Genomic DNA, 17,555 nt, shown 5'->3' on the forward strand with positions numbered 1-17,555 from the left:
AAAAAAAAAAAAAGAGCCACAATGAGTTATTCTTAGGACATCAGACCTTCTACAAAATTTGACTAAAGCAGCAGTTATAATATCTGGTTTTACAGTTGGCATCTACTATAGCGCCAGCTTAAGTGAATGAGTTACAATGCTGTCCAGTTTAAAGTTAGCTCAATAAACCATTAAATCAAATGACAACCATACAATGATTAAACAGCCAAGAGGTCTTACATTGAGTCCAGCATAACTATTATATTTTTCCTGAGTAATCTTACCTGCACATACAGGTCCTGGTGGTCGTCCACATACTTGAAAAGTTCTGTGAGATGAGACATTTTGTGCCAGCAATGGGATCTGAGGGTTAAACAAGCAGACTGGTGTGAGTCCACCTCTGGGTTTGTGCAATCTTATGAGAGGACAAAGACCACGCCTTCCTGCAAATTTGCTGACTGCTGCTGAATTTGCAGCTCCCATCCTGCACATTAGGTCATGAGACTTAAGCTTGTTTCACATCATAATTTCTCAGATCCACAGCTGCAGCTGATCAGCACTTTAACACCAGGCTTTCAGAACAAAACAGCAAGAAAATGTCAAGAAATGCGAGGCTCATAGTACAAAGTTACAACAACTGACGCAGTAAAGGATAATGCTCAGTTCTGTGCCTTCTGGTCCCTGCTTCTACACTTATCAGATAACCTAAAAGCCACATGCTGATGCAGTAAATTAATTAAGGTAGTTCAACTTTACTGTAAAATGCCTCACTCGCTGAGTAACTGCATTTAAAGTACTGTTTAAACTAAATGTACTTATCATAGAAAATATCATCTCATGTCTTAACAGCTTAGAGTTGTGTGGCGACCAAACATAATCGAGCTGCACAAAAGATAGTAGTTTATTATTTATTAGTATTAAAACAACAGTTAGGTAGACTATGGTTGATAACATGTGTAGACGTGAAAAGATCACTAATTGTGTGAAGAAAGCCATAAACAACAATTAAACCGTTTCGTACTGAGTGAGAAACTGAAAGAAGGTCATGAAAACTTCAGCACACACGGAGGTTACTTTCCACAGGTGTGCACTGAAATTTGGACTCGCCCTTGTTGTTGCACGACCACTCCTCTAGACCATATATCTGAATATTTCCATGCAAAATAGGCACAGAGACTTAGATGTAATAGTTAATATAGTTCTTTTTTTTTAAAGCGGATATAACCTTTTTCGGCTTGGTACCAGCGGGTTTTGTACAGCATGCTATGAAACACGAATAATGAGGTGGTAAAATGGCAAGTGAAGCGAAACTAAGTTGGCTAAGCTAAGCGGGTGCTGGAAGGTAGGTAACGGGTCATTGCCGTTATATCTACCGTCTGGGTTAATGTGACTGAGACCTGATCTAGCCAAATACTTTGGTCATTTCTAAACTGCAAAGAGAAATATTAAAATCTACCTGTCTTGTCAAACAGACTTACTGTGTTTTTATTCCAGATCAGCTGATGTAAACATGTGACTCCGGGCCCTTCTCAGCTGACAAAGACTTCCTGTATTTGCTAACGACGGACAACTCTGAGGTCTGCAGTAAAAAAAAAAAAATTAGCAAAACAACAAAAGCTACTTGTTTTGTGGGGGGGAAAACCCAAAGCGATTCAACTCGTGGGGTAAAAACAACAACCCACCATATGAACTGCTTCAAAGCGCAAAGAATTATGGGTCATCGGAAGCTGCTTCGTCACGGGCGTCTCATCGGGAAAAAAAAATACATTTACTTCTCAATTGTTTTCCCGTTTGTTAAAAATGACAAAAAAATAATTGTTTTTTTATTTTATCTACCAACACCACATAAACATAGTTGCACATCTGTTTCTTTGCATGTTCAAGTTAACGAAATAAAGTTGAAAGAGAAAAATATTTAAGAAATGACTCAAATGTTAAGCAGTATGGCACATGGAAAAAAGCTTTCAATATTTTAAGTATAGCGGACTTTCAGTTCCTCTGGTTTGTATAAAGGACTTTACATGCATATTCATACAAATATAATATTTCTTACAAAATTATTGTTGCGGCTCTTCCAACCAAAGGTCGCTGCAGGTTAAACATGAGGACACAGATGACGCGCAACAATAAACACATGAGATAGACCTCTGTACTATTTGCTCCTTTAATTCCACTGTCCACTATACAAAATCAGAACATGGGATCAAAACATGATACAAATGCAGAGACTGCACAAACAAACGAATGCAACTTGCAAACATTACACCAATTACTATGCCAAACTACAGCCTCTGGCATAAATTAGTGCACTAAACTAAACTCAAGCTGCATGCAAAAAAATAAAAAACTTGCATCAAAATGACTCAAGATGCATTCAACAGAAGGTTTCCCCTCATGCTCAACCTACCTACCTTTCTGCTCAACATCAGGTGCAGTGAACAGGTGAGTGCAACCACATTTATTACCTAACACCCATGAGTCACGCCCCACACCCGTGCACCAATACAATGTGTGCATTTTTAACCAACCCCCCTAATCCAAAAAAGGAACAACTCATATGGCTCCTACAATGTTGTAAATGGATCAAGCTCACTGAAAACTTCTAATTTATAGGGGAGCTCAAATGATGTAGTCTACATGTTAACAGCACACAGCTTTAGGTCATTTACTGATGGATGCTTATACTTTTAACCCGATTTGCAAGATGGGTGTATGTCAGGAAGCTCTGAAGAGGACTTTATTTTAAAAAAAAATAAGGCATGTTAATGACAAGCAGCCACATGTAAATGACAGGCCCAAAGAGGGGAAGCTTTTAAATTTGTGTTATGAAACCAACATCAACCACTGGGGGGAAAGGGGAGGCTACAGGCCAGATTCCTTTAGATTTGTGGGACCACTTGGATGTCACCAATGAATTATCAAAAGGGTCTGCCAGGTATACATCTATAAAGACAATTATTCAAAAGTACAAGTAATTTTAAAGTCTTAAACTGACAGCTGAAGCAATGACCATAAGGCATTGTATCAAGTATTTATTTGGATTGCAAGATGATTTTCCAGTTGTGTGATCAATATGGCTTTGCAGTCTGGCACAATGAGAATCTGAGGAATTGACAGTAACTTGACAGCGACAGGCCAACACTGGTGCAGCTTCACATTTCACACAGTGAATTGAGATCAAATCACATTTAAGTGCTAATCAACCAAGGTCACACCGCCTTTACAGCTCTTCCTCCACACCCTGCTATTTACAAGTTTTAGATGAAGACAAACTTTGGACAGAGTCTGATGGGTTCACCCATCAGTGGGGGGCTCAGACCCACTACTCCATGACTAAAAGAATCAGCTCAGGCATTTCTAGCACATCCCACTGGAATGAGGCCCCAGGACAGACCCAGGTTCCCTTTGAGTACATTATGCAGTATGATGGCAAACTACACTTGAAATTGCACTAAACTTATGGTCATTTTACCTAGACGCAATATTTCTTCTTTGGCTCTCAAAGGAGGCGGACGCACTTTTTCCTCCTCTCCCTTATCATCCCTGCTTATGTCCTTGTCTAGTCTCGTGTTTTGTTTTTGTATTTTCCCTGGAACACTCAGTCTGTTCTCTAAAACCTAAAAGAGGAATTATGGATTGGATCAACTGGTCCCTAAATGCAATTGACACCCCTTTCTCAACGAGAAGTTTGGGCTTGAGTGAGCCCGAGTGCTGAAGATATCTACCTATTCGGAACCATGGTAACAGGGTTCTTGCTGATCGGAGCTGGCTTGGCCCTGACTTATCGAAGAAGAAAGCGGAACAGGCTGTTCAAACCCCCACAAGGCTGCCCGCTGGGATTGGAACGATGGGAGAGGCGTGAGTCTCTCAAAATGGGCTCATTGAGTCAGCACGGATAAGATCTTGGAGAGGCTACGGCTGCTGTGAATACTCAGAATAAGATCTGACTGCAGACTGGATACATCTCGGAAGGGCTAGCCCGGAATAACATCTCTGGGTGCAAAATTGGATGACATCTTGGGGAGGCACACTGCCGTGAGTTCTCAGAAATCAGCTCCTTGAGCACAAGAAATGACATCACAGAACGCAAGTATGGCGAAGCTCACGGCTCTCCAACAGGACCAGTGTTGGACTGTAGAACTGCTTTGAAATATGAGCTGTTCGCACTATAGTTTAAAAAAAAAAAAAAAAAACCAAAAAAAAACCCCCACACACTTCATGCGGATACCCTCTCTGCGCCAGCTACAAGGCTTGAGCTGAACAAAACACTCTGATAACGACTGTTTACTCTGTTCCTTCCCATTCCATGCAAGGCCACCTGGGTTGGCTGGAAGACTGTTTACTTAGCCTGGCAGGGCGAAGGACACCGTCTCAGCTGAACTATGGACACTCAGACATATACCGATAAGCACTCACTGACTCATCACCCTCCCTACCCTGGATCCGACGCCACCTCAAATGCTTACCTCCCCTCTGATGTGGACATCGGGTCAGTTGGAGGCGCAGTCAAAAGATTGCAGCGGTCCTAGATCAGATGTACACACTGGCACTCTTTCCCATGTTGCTTGTCTGCGTTTATTGTGCTATGGTGTGTTGATATCTGTGCATTCCTGTATTATCCTTTTGTGTTACACATTTCGATGTTTTTCCCTCGCTACCTAGCCTGACCCGTCTCCCCAATGTGATGTTTGTGTATTGTATGTACGGTCGGCAATGTCTGTCATCTCTGTTGCGGGCAAAAGACCTGCAACTGACAAATAAAGGCTCTCATCTCATGTGTTTGCTCAATGTTTCCATTGTGTAGCATGCACCGCAGTCTTTGATTGCTGATCACTGAATTGTGTCATGTTTTAGTGCTTGATAAGTTCAATAAACAACATTTCAATGTCTGGATCTGAAATGCCAAACCCTGAGTTCCACACTAGTTATACCTTGCAGTTCTTAATGATGACAAAAGATCCATGCATAGTGAATTAAAAGGCTTTATTTTCTTAGTTAAATCACAATGTTAGTTTCCAGATCAAATCCTTATTGAACCTGGAAGAAAATGAATCCAATTAGACCATTAAACAAGTTGCAAATTATCACCAAGATTTAGAGACTCACCCTCCCATCAAAGCACTGCTCATCACATCTCTTTTCTGCTGGCAGACAAACTTCTGCAGAGCACATGAAATAAATCTGGCAGGGAATGAACACCGAGTAAAACAAAGTTAATCTTTCAATATCCAAGGCAAACATTGACTTTAAAAACTGTTTTCTGCTTAGAACCCAGACAACCTTTTTTTTTTTTAAACACATGTAAATTAGGAACTGTTCCAGCATTAACTCCTCCAACTCACCTCTTCATTTAGGTACTTGTTTGTCCTTTGATCCATGAACTGGAAGGCACTCACTATAAAGCGTTTTTCATGATTCACTCCAGGAACATTGCTGACTTTAAGTATGGACACATGTGGATCATGAGGATTGGCACACCTGCAGACAAGCATAACTTGCAGTCAGAAGTTCAAGATAACCTTCAGGCTCTAAAAGGTTGATGGTCGTGCTTACCCTTCATAGATTAGCACCAGAGCATTTTTTGCAGAACGAGGATATGCCAGGCAGTAATTTACAATAATTATTGCATCTGCGTTAGGAGAGCTGAGGCGCAATTCAAGATACACAGGGCGGCCGAGGAGCAGCCGCAAGGGCTGATGGTGATGGTCATAGAAACTTGAATAAGTCTCATCTGTTGGGATGAAACAGAAGGCATTTAGCCAGTCTTACACCAGCAAAGTTTGTCAAGCCTGTCTACTGTAGTTTGTTGGAAAGACAATGCAATGCCCAACCTTTGGCAATTCTCAACTCGACACCATATAAACTGTTAGAGATGACTGAAGAAGGCATACTGGAAGGTGGGGTCTTCACCATGTAGCCAACACTAGCCATTGATTGAGCAGTGCCCCATTTGTTATAGCGGCACTCAATCAGAAATCTACAAGAGATCAAATAAGCCATTAATACCACGTGCCAGTCTAGAACACAGCATACTGCTCACCATGTGCCCCTGCCCCTCAGTCTGTTAGATTTGTGTTTGCATATTAAAATCTAGCACAAGCCACTAACCTGAGTGGATCAGTTCTTGTAATGACACCATACTTTAGATTGAGAGCAAGAACAATACTCTGCACTTCAGCCAGGTATATCGTCACCTCACCAACATCCTGTCAACACAAGTTACATTGGATGATTTACTTACTGAGGTGCAATTTACAAGAATACAAGCCAGCACGTTAAAAGCCAAGTGTCTGCTTAAGTCTCAAAACCTTTGTACCTTTTAGGAGAACCTCATACCAGTGACAGTTTAGATTAAAAGTTGATTCTGACAGATGGTGCATGGAAGAGTTCAGACAGTCAACAAGCTTTAGACATGTCATACTAGAGACATCCTTCCAGTTTAAGCTGCATAAACCCCCCAATCTGTCAGCAGTACTGCCCCCTGTACTGCTGCCTGCTATTTAGCAGTAAAACGTGTAGGCTGTTGCAGTGGCAAATCAGGGTGATAGCTGGTCATGACCGCTCATTAAAATTAGTCCTGCAGTAGCATATACCAACATCTCCAAGTCAAGCACCAAAGCATTCTTATTCCAGATTTGGACATATACCAGGTTGCCGCCAAAAAGTCAAAGCATTCCTACAAAGTTTGCCAAGTAACAGCTTTGCTGGAGGGGTAACTTACGTAAGAATGGGTTCCACATTCTGTAACTTTGAACTTAAAGATGGCGACCTGGTTGTTAACAATGGCTGGTTTACACTCTGGATTTCCAGGAACAATCAGTCTGGTAGGATCCACAGGGATGGATGCAGAGTTGTACCGAATGGCAAATACAAAATGTTGATCCACTGTGCACTCTACAGGAGAGGATAGAAAAAAGCCACTTAAGTTTCACGGATTAAAAATTCAACATTTATACCATCTGTCAAAAACTAGCCTTACCTTCAAGTGGGTAGTAGCAGACAGACGCTAGCAAATCCACACAACAGCCCATGGCCCGACATTCTGAGACAGATATTCCATAATGACCACATCTCACCTGCTCTCCCACAGGGATGCTGCAATCTGAAAAAGGGAAAAACAATTAATTTCATCTGAATAATGTTAAAGCATCTTCTACAAACCACTCACGTTGTCTTAATGTTGGTGATGATTGAGGGAATGCTGGTTGGGGCAATCCTGGTTGTGGTACTGGAGGAACCGGTAACATAGGTGGTGGAACCAGTGCTTGTGGATCTCTGACCAGTTTAACACACGGCAAGGGCCCACCACCGGAACGTGGCACATTTTCTGGATCAAACTTGTTGCAAGATGTGGTCGACACTCGTCTCTGGCCAAGTGTATCGGTGTACAACAGCTGTAGACTGAAGCTATCCGCCTATAATAAATTGTAAAATAAAGTTTAATGACTTCCTGTTAAGCAAAACAGTCAAGGGAGAAACTCTTAAACAACTTACATGCCGCTCCACATTGCACCCATTGAAAGGTACAGTTAAGGTGTTCTTCAGCGGATCCACTTCATAACCACAGTTTTCTGGCGCACCAACAATAGGCAGCAGACTGTCCCCAGAGCCTGGAGAAAGTACATGCCAGTTTTACCAGATTGAGCAATTCAATCTATTACAAATCTAAAAATCTAATCCAAGTACATACCAAACACCTTAACCTCACTCAAAGGTCCTGTTGGCAGAGTAATTTGGAAGCCACTTTCACTGCAAACAACTTGTAGATCAGCAGCAGTTGGATTACAACTGCCTGGCCAGCTCCTTGGAGGCTCATCTTCAAATTTTACCTGGAACCCACGGTCCACACCACCACCATAGTGCGTGGGTCTAGAATCATCTACGGCCAAGTCATCATAGTCAACATAGTCAACATCGGAGTCAAAGTTTTCACTGCTGGCAACACCTTCGGCTTCAAGGACCACATCTTCAAGAATTTTAGCTTCACCCTGGTCAAGGCCACTACTGTAATCTGGACAACAGAGGTCGTTGTTAGGTCACTGATAACAAGTAAAAACCCCATTCATATGGGCAGGAAAAGCTAGAAGTGTAGCGTAATAAGCATGATGTTCATTCCTCTCTATATCTTAGATTGTCAGAATTAGCCGTCAGGCAACAAGCTGTTAGAAGCCACAAGTCGTAAGTGACCAATCCTGATAAATACACCTGCCCAACAGTCTCCCTGCCGTTTACCTGTAGGGTCATGTGGTTCGCCCCTCTCTCCGGGCTCATACAAACTGCGAAGCTCAGTTTCATTTATGCGCTCCCACCCCCGGACGGACACCGGCAGCAGAGTCCAAGTCAGGACTAGCAGCAGCTCGAGCCTACACCCAGCCATCCACGTGAAAGCTCTCGTGCAGCTGCAGGAAGCCTCGCGCCCCGCTACAAGTACTGGCTCTAGCTTAATTGATTGCACCTGACTGCTGCTGATTTTTCACCTGCTGCCCCGTTACAGGCGGGAAGGATAAATAAACAGGCGGGAAGGAAACTCGCCTGTTTATTTATTTATTTTCAACCTTAATTATTATTCATTTAATTTACATTAATCTGGCCAATATTTTATTATATAGGGTATGGCAATTTCTTTTTAGATACTATGAAAAATCTTTAAATCACTTAAAGTTTCTCTGTGGTGGCCGTAAACCTTAGATGTAAACAAAAACGCAACAATTTATCTTTCTCGATTGATGTTAGTTTATTTTCGTTTTAATTTGGCGCAGGCATGTTTAAGAAGTGGACTAGCTGGACTAGTGGGGCGCGCTGAGAAAGATCAAATGACCTCTGCACTAAAGCAGTCCAGAAAATTGGACTTACAAAATATTTTAAATAAAGTAGCTTCTATTTATATATAAAGAAACGGGGATGAAAGTGGTTTCTTCCCCGCCTATGACAATATTTGTGTCTGAGCTTGTGGAAGAAAATTGCAAAGTCCAAATGCAAATGTTGGGTTAATATCTCAAAATCTCAACTTTCTTACTGAAACCTCAAATTTAAGATAATAATCCAAAAGTTTGACTTTTCCAGTGAAGAAAACGAGCTTCCCTTAAAACCTCTTTATTTGCCTTAATTACATCATTTATCACTTCTTGCTCAGATTCTCTTGTTGCTTTTGTTTTATTTTTTATTGTTGCATATTTTAACAAAAGATTTCCAACCAAAAAATACTTTACATAGTGAATCATCACTGTGCTTACCCAGGGTAATATAGAACTTCAAAACATATTTACAAAATTCATGCAGACAGATGATCTCTGTTCAGTATGTTTGTTTAATAAGGTCAAATAAATCAAACAATTTCCTTCAATAGAAAAATAAAATGACACAAACATCTTGTTGTTGCGAAACATTTATTTGCACTCAATTACATGAAAACCGATGTATGTTTCTACTGCAACACAGGTCAAATAAACAAACTATTCTAGAGTCTTTATCACTTAAAACATAAAATATCTTCTGTCTTTGAGCTTGATCTCTTGAACAAATTAGAAAAAAGAAGAAAAAACCCACAAATCTTGATGATTTTAATAGTTGAGCAAAAAAGAAAATCACTTATATGAGTTGGCTTTATGCTTAGGCAAGAATTCAAAATTCTTGGGTACGGGTCCAAGCAGCATTTCACTGGAAAGTAGAAAACAATTCATAAGGCACTCACTATTACATTTTGCACTTTTAAAATCTTAATTTTGTGCAATCTTGAAATGTAATTCTAGAAAATAGGCATGTTTGTACTCACCTTATCCTGATCCAGTCCTCTACGTTCTGACTGGCCATCAGTGTCTCCAAATAGTTCCTGCCCATGTAGTACGGAGGTCTCTCATTGATCTTCTGAGGCACTCGCTCCAACAGGCCCACTGGAATATATCTGAGAACAGATGGAGGGAGAAGGAAAGCAACGTTTACCACAGCAAACAGGAAAACTTAACAGCGAGAGTCAGATGCAGTGGAATGCAACATAGTCTATCACACATTTTCAGCTATTACATGTCCCCAGTCTCATAAACTAATGGGAAAAGACCACAAATAAGTCTGTTACCCTAAAATTATATTAAAACAGCTTAATTGCACAGAATATATGAATCGAATTGCTCACAGAAGAACAAATGCAAAATTTCTGAAATGTGTTGTAGCCCACCGGCACAAGAAGGAGAGCCACTCAAGCAAGAAGGTGCGTGTCCTCTCCACGCCCCTAGTGTCGGAGCCCCAGTGCTCCAGGCCAAAGTTGCTGAAGTCCTTTAGGATGTCCAGTCGCTCACTGGACGAAATGTCCCAGTGTCGGCTCTCCTTGATTTCAGTGAAGATCCAAGGCTTAATGAGAGCACCCCTATAGAGAACCCAGAAAAGGTAATAAATAAATACATACATACGTACATAAATAAATAATGTATAAGGATCTTCCATCCTATGGAGTAATTTGTGGTCAGTGTTTTCTTTGTATTTTCCTCTGAGAAACAATGTTTCCACACTTCAACTGAAAATTATACATGGAAAAAGGCACCCACATATTAGCCTTAAGAGCTCTGAAAAATTTGCTGCTGGGTTTTAAAACAACTTAAAAAGATTCTTGACTTCACTGAGGCAAAATACACTCATGGCCACTTTATTAGTTTCACCTTGCCAGTACTGGATTGGACCCCATTTTGCCTTAAGAGCTACATAAAATCTTTGTGGCATAGATTCAATAAGATACTAGAAACATTCATCAGAGATTTTGGTCCATATTGACATGATGGCATCACACAGTTCTTGTAGATTTGTCAGCTGCACATCCACGATGTGACTCTCGTGTTCCAACACATCCCAAAGCTGCTGTGTTGGACTGAGATCTGATGACTGTGGAGTTACTGTGAAGTCTGTTAGGTTGTGGCAGTAAATGATGCTTAATTGGTTCCACAACCCTAAAGTGTGCCAAGAAAATATCCCCCACATCATTACACCACCAGCCTGAACCACAGATACAACCCGGGATGGATCCATGTTGTTTATACCTAATTCTAAACCTTTGATCCAAATGTTCTAGCAGAAGTGGAGTTTCACCAGAGCAGGCAGCAGTCTTATATTGTATTGCAATTTTGGCTGTCAACTGGAAGCAGTCTGAAATATTTGTGTTAAGAAACAGTGGGACACGTGTACCTAATGAATGGCCAGTGAGTGTAAACAAATACACTTGAACTCTAATAATGGAAAAAGTTTTAAGTGAAATCTAAAAACAAAAGTCACTGGCTGCAGACCATATCAGTTCCAGATGTCATCTGTTTTTAAGGCATTTCGATCTTTTTTTTTACGCTGCAAGGAAATGACACTAACCTTGCAATCATAATCCCAGAAACTCCGGTCTCTTTCGCTTTCATTGCATCCTCATAGGACAAAATGTCTCCGTTACCTAGAAAAATAAAACCAAATCACCTGTGATTAATATGTACTATAAAAACATGTACAATAAAAACACTACACTGCATTCTGTGCAAGGTTTTACAACCTAGAGAACACCAAACTAAATGCATGAAACTGTTTAAACATCAGGAGGCTTTTGTCTTTTTGTGTACCCTTTACAAATCCACATACCAAAAAGTGGGATGGGGCTAGCCAGCTTTGCACATGTTGTGATATAGTCCCAATCGGCTAACTTTGTGTATCTCTGCTCTCTGGATCTGCCATGCAACTGTAGGAAAAACACAGCGTCAATGTTTTTTAATAGGAGAGGCGTATGTAAACATGTTATACATCACCAAACAGAATAACATCTCGAGAATGAATCGTCACCATAGGATATATAAATGATACCGATTCAGAATTATGGATGCTTACAGCTAGGGCTGCCACAAACGATTATTTTGATAGTCGACTAGTCACCGATTATTTTTGCGATTAGTCGACTAATCAGATCATCATCCATTGGGACGTAAAACGTACAGCTTATTGCACCAGCAGCATCTGGTCTTATATAACTATCATTAGCTTACAGCTTGAAGTGTTTGTGCTAACTAAAAATAAAGACAAGATGGTAGTTTATTAATTTTTAATGAAATTTGCAGATTGTTTCGGTGAAGTTTAATAAACTCCTTGCTTTCTAAAATATAACAGGACACCGGAGTAAATTCTCCAGCGTCTCACACTTCTGATAATCAGCTGTCTGCTTGACAGTTTTAGCTGTGCAAAAACTATAACTTTAATCTCAGCCAAACCGATTTACTCAGGAACAAATAAAATACTAAAGAAAGCCAAACAATAACATTTTTAAGTTATCTAAGTGACTTATATATATGTTTAACCTGACTAGCGAAAGACGGCGGTGGGTTTGAAAACGATTTGCCGGGAGTCCGGTGTTCTCACGGCTCTAGTTAGCCTTGCCCCCGCCTAGCTAACGAGCTAGTGGGTAACAGACGTCTCCGAAAACGTCGGAGCGCTTTTGAAAATATGTGGTGTCTTGATAAACTGAGCAGATATTTGAGGTTTCCACAGCTACATTCTCGCCTGAAAATATGTTAAACGTTTATTTTGTGAGCCAGAAAGAATAATAAGAGTAAAGTTAAAACTAACTAGCTGCCGCCATTGTTGACAACTGCGCTGGGCTGCGCTATGAATTCTGGGACACAGCTTCTTCTTCTTCGGGGTTTAACGGCAGCTGGCATCCTTGGACATGCAGTGCTGCCATCTTCTGTTTCAGTCCGTTATTACACTCTTAAATCCTACTACTCATTCCTGCGTCCTTTGTGATCTTACAAAGCTTCAAACGATGCGTCGACTATTAAATTAGTCATCGACGATTTTAATAGTCGACATAATCGTGACTAGTCGACTAATCGTGGCAGCCCTACTTACAGCTACATCTGGCAACTCTGTAAACCTAGAAATGAAATTTCCTTTTTATCATGTTGATTTATGGCATAGGGACGATTTCACATTGCTCCTCTTTTACTTACTGTAATCATTGAGACGCCCCAATTCTTCATCTCTGGGATGAGCTTGTGTGCTATGTTAGACTTTTCCTGAACGCCGGTGCGGATCTTGACTGTTAGAGGGACATCAAGGACCTACAGGGAGAAAAAGGTTTTCATTCAGCCTTTAACTGAAGGCTGTGTCTCTTTTATCCTGTCTTCTTCCCTTCACCCTAAAATAGTCACAGCACATGGCTGCCCTTCCCTGAGCCAGGATCTAATAAAGTTTTTCTTCCCACTGTTGCCAAATGCTTTTCGAGGGGGAATTGGGGTTTTCCCTCAAATACTGTGCTTAAAATATAAAGCATCTTGAGACAGCTGTTTTTTGTGATTGGGTGCTATATAAATAAAATTGAACTGAACTGTAACTTTGCAATGATCCACAAGAGCAACAAAACTCTCCTTCTTGCATCATTACCATACAATAGGCAAAAAGTCATACTTACATAATTCATTCCTTTGACTATTCGTTCAAATTTTCTGGTACGTGTCATCAAGCCGCAGCCTCCGCCCTGATGGGAAAAAACAAAGGCCATCTGTCAGTGACTGTCATATTAATGTTTAACACTTCCACTCAAATGCTGGTATCTGTGCTCTTTGTGCTGTAGTATAAACACACAAAATGCATCTGACTGCAAAATAGGAAGTCTCAATTTGTCTATTAGGAAATGAAAGAAAAAAAAGTCACGGTCTGAGCATTTGGGGGGGCAAGTTAAGAGTTTACCTTGTTGTATACAAGATCAATGGGACACCCAGAGTTGATGTCCACAAAATCAACTTCAGTGTTGTTGTTGATGAGCTCTGCACACCTCGTCATTGTGTCGGGGAAACTGCCCTCCACCTAGAGACGCAATTCAGGCTTTAAAAATCACAGTCCTTGCACTCTCACACAAATCCAGATGTCTTACCAACAACGCCCTCTATAGGACTGAATCCTTCAGAAGATTTTAAACATCACCTGAATACCGAACACATCTTCACTTTCGTGTCTCCTCAGGAGGGCCCACTCAGACTGGTGGCCCTGCAGCAGGTTTGTACACATGGCCATCTCCCCACATGTGATGTCTGCACCAAAGCGCTTACACACGCGACGGAAAGGCAGATTTCCACACTGAGGAAATTAAAGAAATATTTGCTTTATCAGATCCAGACCTCATTTACAGGTCATTATTTAATTGCACTTGCTACATTCCTGGATTTAAAGATAGAAATATATTAAAAAACACAACTACCACTAACTCCAATACTGATTTCAGTGTGATGGTACTTACAGTTGTTAGAGGGGCGAGATAGAGCTTGTCTTGAAAATCCACCTTAAGAACAAAGGCAAAAAGAGGCATTAAGCAATGCAATTTGACTGTAATTTAAATCGTGTAAATATTCCCTAAATATATATGAGTATCAGATGTCTGCTGATTAGAACAGTTTATTAAAACACCTTGTTTATCGTTTAAACAAACATGAAAACTCTGGAGGAAAGCGACTGGAAGAGATATACCTGCTTCTTTTCACACGGGCGCAGCTTGATGACATCTGCATCAGTCAACGGGCCGACGGTCTTCACTGGAGCAGACTGTTTATCTGAGCTGGTCTACAGTTAGTCAGAAACATGAAAAACACACGCAATAAACGTAAGGCTCAATGACAGAGTGGTCAGTAAGAGGGAATGCTGTTAGTAGAAAAGGTTACCTGTACTTCACTAGAAACAGGCTGTTTTTCTCCAGCTGGATCAGCAGAAAATTCAGATGCACATAGATCCCATGAGTGAGACAAAGGAACAAATTAAGATACACAAAAATTAACAATGCAAGTATGAGTATGTAAGCAACAGGTCAACACATGTGCAGATTAAAAGAAACAGAATAGGAGTGTATTTAATCTGCTAAAACTGGGTGAGCTGGTCAAAAGCCAATCAATGGTGACACTTGATGAATCGTGAGATGTCCCCTTCACAAAAATAGAAAATCACAAGCTGTAAATCACTGGACTTTTGGCTGTGTTGCTATAACGACCCCACGCACAATAGATGTTACTCAATTGTAATGGAAAACGACCAAAACCGTGTCGAGCCGAGCCGAGGCAAGTGGGTACTAGTAAAAAAGAGGCTTGAGTGACATACTCAGTATCTGTTTCTTCCTAAAAAGCAAGAACAAAATTTGTGATGGCAGCATTCTTTATAAAAGCCTTTTCACTCGTCTTACCATTGCCTTGCTGTGCTCCTTTATCTTTGTTGTCTGAGAGTGTTTTCAGGTACTTTTCTGACTTTTCGAAGGACACCGATCGCTTCCTCAGGCGACCCTGGAGCTCCTTACTCATGTTGTTCTTCACCATAGTCCTGCCTTCATACACCTTGACCAGCTCGGCCTTCTCCATGGATTTGAAGTCAGGCGTAGTGTGGGCCTTGGCGAAGCGGCAGGACAAACCGTAGGCACATTTTCCAAATGTTTCATAGATGTGACAGGTTTCCCCAATATCGGAAGGCTTAGAATCCATATACTTGACAATGTCATGGTCAAAGAAGCACTTTGCTCCAAAGGGGCATTCTTTGTTCTAAATTTATGGGGGGGGGGGAGGTGGAGGCACAAAAATAACTATATGGATCAAAATGTATTGCACAGAGCCTTTTTGAATGCAGAGTCAGAGCTTCATACCTGAATGATTGAGTGACAAAGTCGTTTTTCATCGTAGGCTGTGGGCTTTGTGTGCGGCCTTGACTTATTCTGTCCCCGAAGACGCTTGCCATCTGGTCTACCCTCAAAATTTTGTTTCAGCCTTTTAGGTTCAGGTTCCTCCAAAGAAGTCTCCTTTGAATCCTCAACTGCATCACCTTCACTGGCTTTCTCTCTTTTTGAGCCCTGCCACTCTGAGTCTAACAACCCATGAAACTTGTCTTTGGTTGTAAGGAATCTGCAAACATAAGAAGATGATGAAAGAATCCTCCTGATAAATTTTGTTTTAAATTATGTGTAAAAACAGTCTGTGTGTCACTAAAGCATTTTAGTATGAACTATATTCACACTGAGAAAAAAAAAGAGCATAATGGGAGTAAATTATGCTAAACCAGTAAGACCCTGTAGCATGGGTCACTGAAACACTGAAAGCAAAGAGTTGAGGGCCTTCAACAGCCTTTTTGCTGACAGTGTAACACTCTTTGCTTCATCAGACAAAGCAGCAGGAAGGCTGAAAATAAAGGCAGTAAGTCCTTACTACGCCACTGGGGGTTGCAAAGCCCCTGTTTCACCCCTACAGGGCCATATTTTTTTATGTTGTGTAAATGAGTTATTATCTCTTGTAGACACTTTCTACAGTTTTTTCACATAAATTCACACGAACATCTTAACAAGTTCAGATGCAGACAGCCTCCTTATAGTCACGTGCCTTGCTTGTGCTGTTTGCTCAGGTCAGATGATCTGCTTTGTTCTTTCATAAACTCAAACACATGGTTATTTATTCAGCTATGCTTGCTCCCATCTTACTAACTGGCTTACGTCCATCATAAAAATCTGGCGTTATCTTCAGTCCCCTGACTCATGGCTGTCTCTTTTGAAAGTTGGAGAAAGATTGCTCTAATTTGCAGCTTCCCTCTCCTGAAATCTGCTGCAAAAACATAAAAATGCGATTTCCACAGTTTTCTTAGTTATTAACAGTATCTTACTCTGGTTTGATCGCAGCTTCACCCTTTGCAGCCACGTCTGCCCTCTTCGAAACGTTCACCTCCTCCGCTGTTTCCATCACAGTCTCTCTTCCTGCAACATTTTAACACCTTTCTAATTAAACACTCCACAGGACCATTCAGCTCCCAATCCTACGTTAGGACACTTTATGCACACATTAAACCAGTTCAGGTACTGCCTTATTATCATAATCAGCTTGCCTGCTTTTCTCTGTGCTCCATATTTAACCTTACACTTCCACCAGTTAGCTTCCTCTTGTAGCTGAGTTAGACCACTTACCGATATACTGAGTAAACAACCGCCTTGCTCCAACCGTGAAGTTAAAAGACAACTGATGTACAGCACGTAGAAATCAAGTCAAAAGTTCCTGGGTTTTGTTTTTTTTTCCACAACTGGACATGCACAACCCAGAATCGCGAGGAAACCGTTGTGCAGCACCTTAGATACGTCCGTGGTAAACCTGCTGCTCAACATTGGTTCCGCGAACCGCTCGCAAATCGTTCTCATTGCCTTTGAAATCCAGCACTCAGATTCACCTACTGGGCTGGAGCGTGACTAAGTAAAACAAATTAAAAATATACATGAAATGTTTTTATCGTTAGTCTTTGTCAATTTGGTCAAGTCTGTCGCGGCAGCCGGTTCACAAGGCCCTCGCTTTTTAGTTTAACTGACTATTGTTCATTTTAGACCGTATTATTTTTAGTCTTTAACCTTATTCAATAATGAATCTATTTATATCCAGTTTTGTTATTTTGTGCAGTTTTCTTTCCTTTTGTTTTGACTGAACCATTTAAGAGCTAAAAAATTCAAATGACAATAAAATGTGTTATCAGCCTGCCTGATGTGGCTTTGATGCATTTGTTTGAGACATGAGATTTCTACATGCCTGTGATTCATATGCCCTCCAAAATTGATGTTTACATTGTAA

The 17,555-nt window shown here is 40.9% G+C and overlaps 3 protein-coding genes across 3 annotated transcripts in view; all 3 read right to left on the minus strand.

Moving 5' to 3' along the window:
* Positions 1 to 2,047, minus strand: part of LOC102202890 (cytosolic non-specific dipeptidase-like) — an 8,640-nt gene extending 6,593 nt beyond the window's left edge. The window contains exons 1-3 of the mRNA XM_013912797.1: positions 2,033 to 2,047; positions 1,458 to 1,724; positions 264 to 342 (exon numbers count right to left, since the gene is read on the minus strand). Of these exons, the coding sequence (XP_013768251.1) occupies positions 264 to 323 (60 nt within the window). The 5' untranslated portion in view covers positions 324 to 342; positions 1,458 to 1,724; positions 2,033 to 2,047. The remainder of the gene's footprint in view (positions 1 to 263; positions 343 to 1,457; positions 1,725 to 2,032) is intronic.
* Positions 2,048 to 4,943: 2,896 nt separating this feature from the next.
* Positions 4,944 to 8,456, minus strand: LOC102195233 (zona pellucida sperm-binding protein 4-like). The gene is made up of 12 exons (XM_005740601.2): positions 8,212 to 8,456; positions 7,670 to 7,990; positions 7,474 to 7,589; positions 7,148 to 7,394; positions 6,959 to 7,081; positions 6,701 to 6,873; positions 6,088 to 6,185; positions 5,811 to 5,956; positions 5,533 to 5,710; positions 5,322 to 5,457; positions 5,086 to 5,160; positions 4,944 to 5,016 (listed from the first exon to the last, which is right to left on the minus strand). The coding sequence occupies exons 1-12, from the start codon at positions 8,354 to 8,356 to the stop codon at positions 5,008 to 5,010; spliced, it is 1,767 nt and encodes a 588-aa protein (XP_005740658.1). The 5' UTR covers positions 8,357 to 8,456; the 3' UTR covers positions 4,944 to 5,007.
* An 873-nt stretch (positions 8,457 to 9,329) lies between these two features.
* dus3l (dihydrouridine synthase 3-like (S. cerevisiae)) lies at positions 9,330 to 17,102 on the minus strand. Its single transcript, XM_013912800.1, has 16 exons — positions 16,907 to 17,102; positions 16,609 to 16,699; positions 15,605 to 15,860; positions 15,155 to 15,503; positions 14,643 to 14,677; positions 14,452 to 14,544; positions 14,225 to 14,266; positions 13,912 to 14,064; positions 13,678 to 13,794; positions 13,400 to 13,465; positions 12,939 to 13,049; positions 11,581 to 11,677; positions 11,323 to 11,398; positions 10,151 to 10,339; positions 9,752 to 9,880; positions 9,330 to 9,636 (listed from the first exon to the last, which is right to left on the minus strand). The coding sequence occupies exons 2-16, from the start codon at positions 16,683 to 16,685 to the stop codon at positions 9,564 to 9,566; spliced, it is 1,863 nt and encodes a 620-aa protein (XP_013768254.1). The 5' UTR covers positions 16,686 to 16,699; positions 16,907 to 17,102; the 3' UTR covers positions 9,330 to 9,563.
* Positions 17,103 to 17,555: the final 453 nt, after the last annotated feature.

The sequence above is a fragment of the Pundamilia nyererei genome, unplaced genomic scaffold, assembly GCF_000239375.1.
Source record: "Pundamilia nyererei isolate P.nyererei 1_Seehausen unplaced genomic scaffold, PunNye1.0 scaffold00102, whole genome shotgun sequence".
Classification (NCBI taxonomy): Eukaryota; Metazoa; Chordata; class Actinopteri; order Cichliformes; family Cichlidae; genus Pundamilia; species Pundamilia nyererei.

Coding starts and splice junctions, on each gene's coding strand:
- LOC102195233 (XM_005740601.2), bottom strand. CDS start 8,356: ATGGCTGGGTGTAGGCTCGAGCTGCTGCTAGTCCTGACTTGGACTCTG. Junction 6,186..6,700: donor AATGTGGAACCCATTCTTAC/GTAAGTTACCCC, acceptor TTGTGTTGACAG/GATGTTGGTGAGGTGACGAT. Junction 5,711..5,810: donor CGAGTTGAGAATTGCCAAAG/GTTGGGCATTGC, acceptor TCATCCCAACAG/ATGAGACTTATTCAAGTTTC.
- dus3l (XM_013912800.1), bottom strand. CDS start 16,685: ATGGAAACAGCGGAGGAGGTGAACGTTTCGAAGAGGGCAGACGTGGCT. Junction 11,399..11,580: donor TAGCCCCATCCCACTTTTTG/GTATGTGGATTT, acceptor TTATTTTTCTAG/GTAACGGAGACATTTTGTCC. Junction 9,637..9,751: donor GAGGACTGGATCAGGATAAG/GTGAGTACAAAC, acceptor TCTACTTTCCAG/TGAAATGCTGCTTGGACCCG.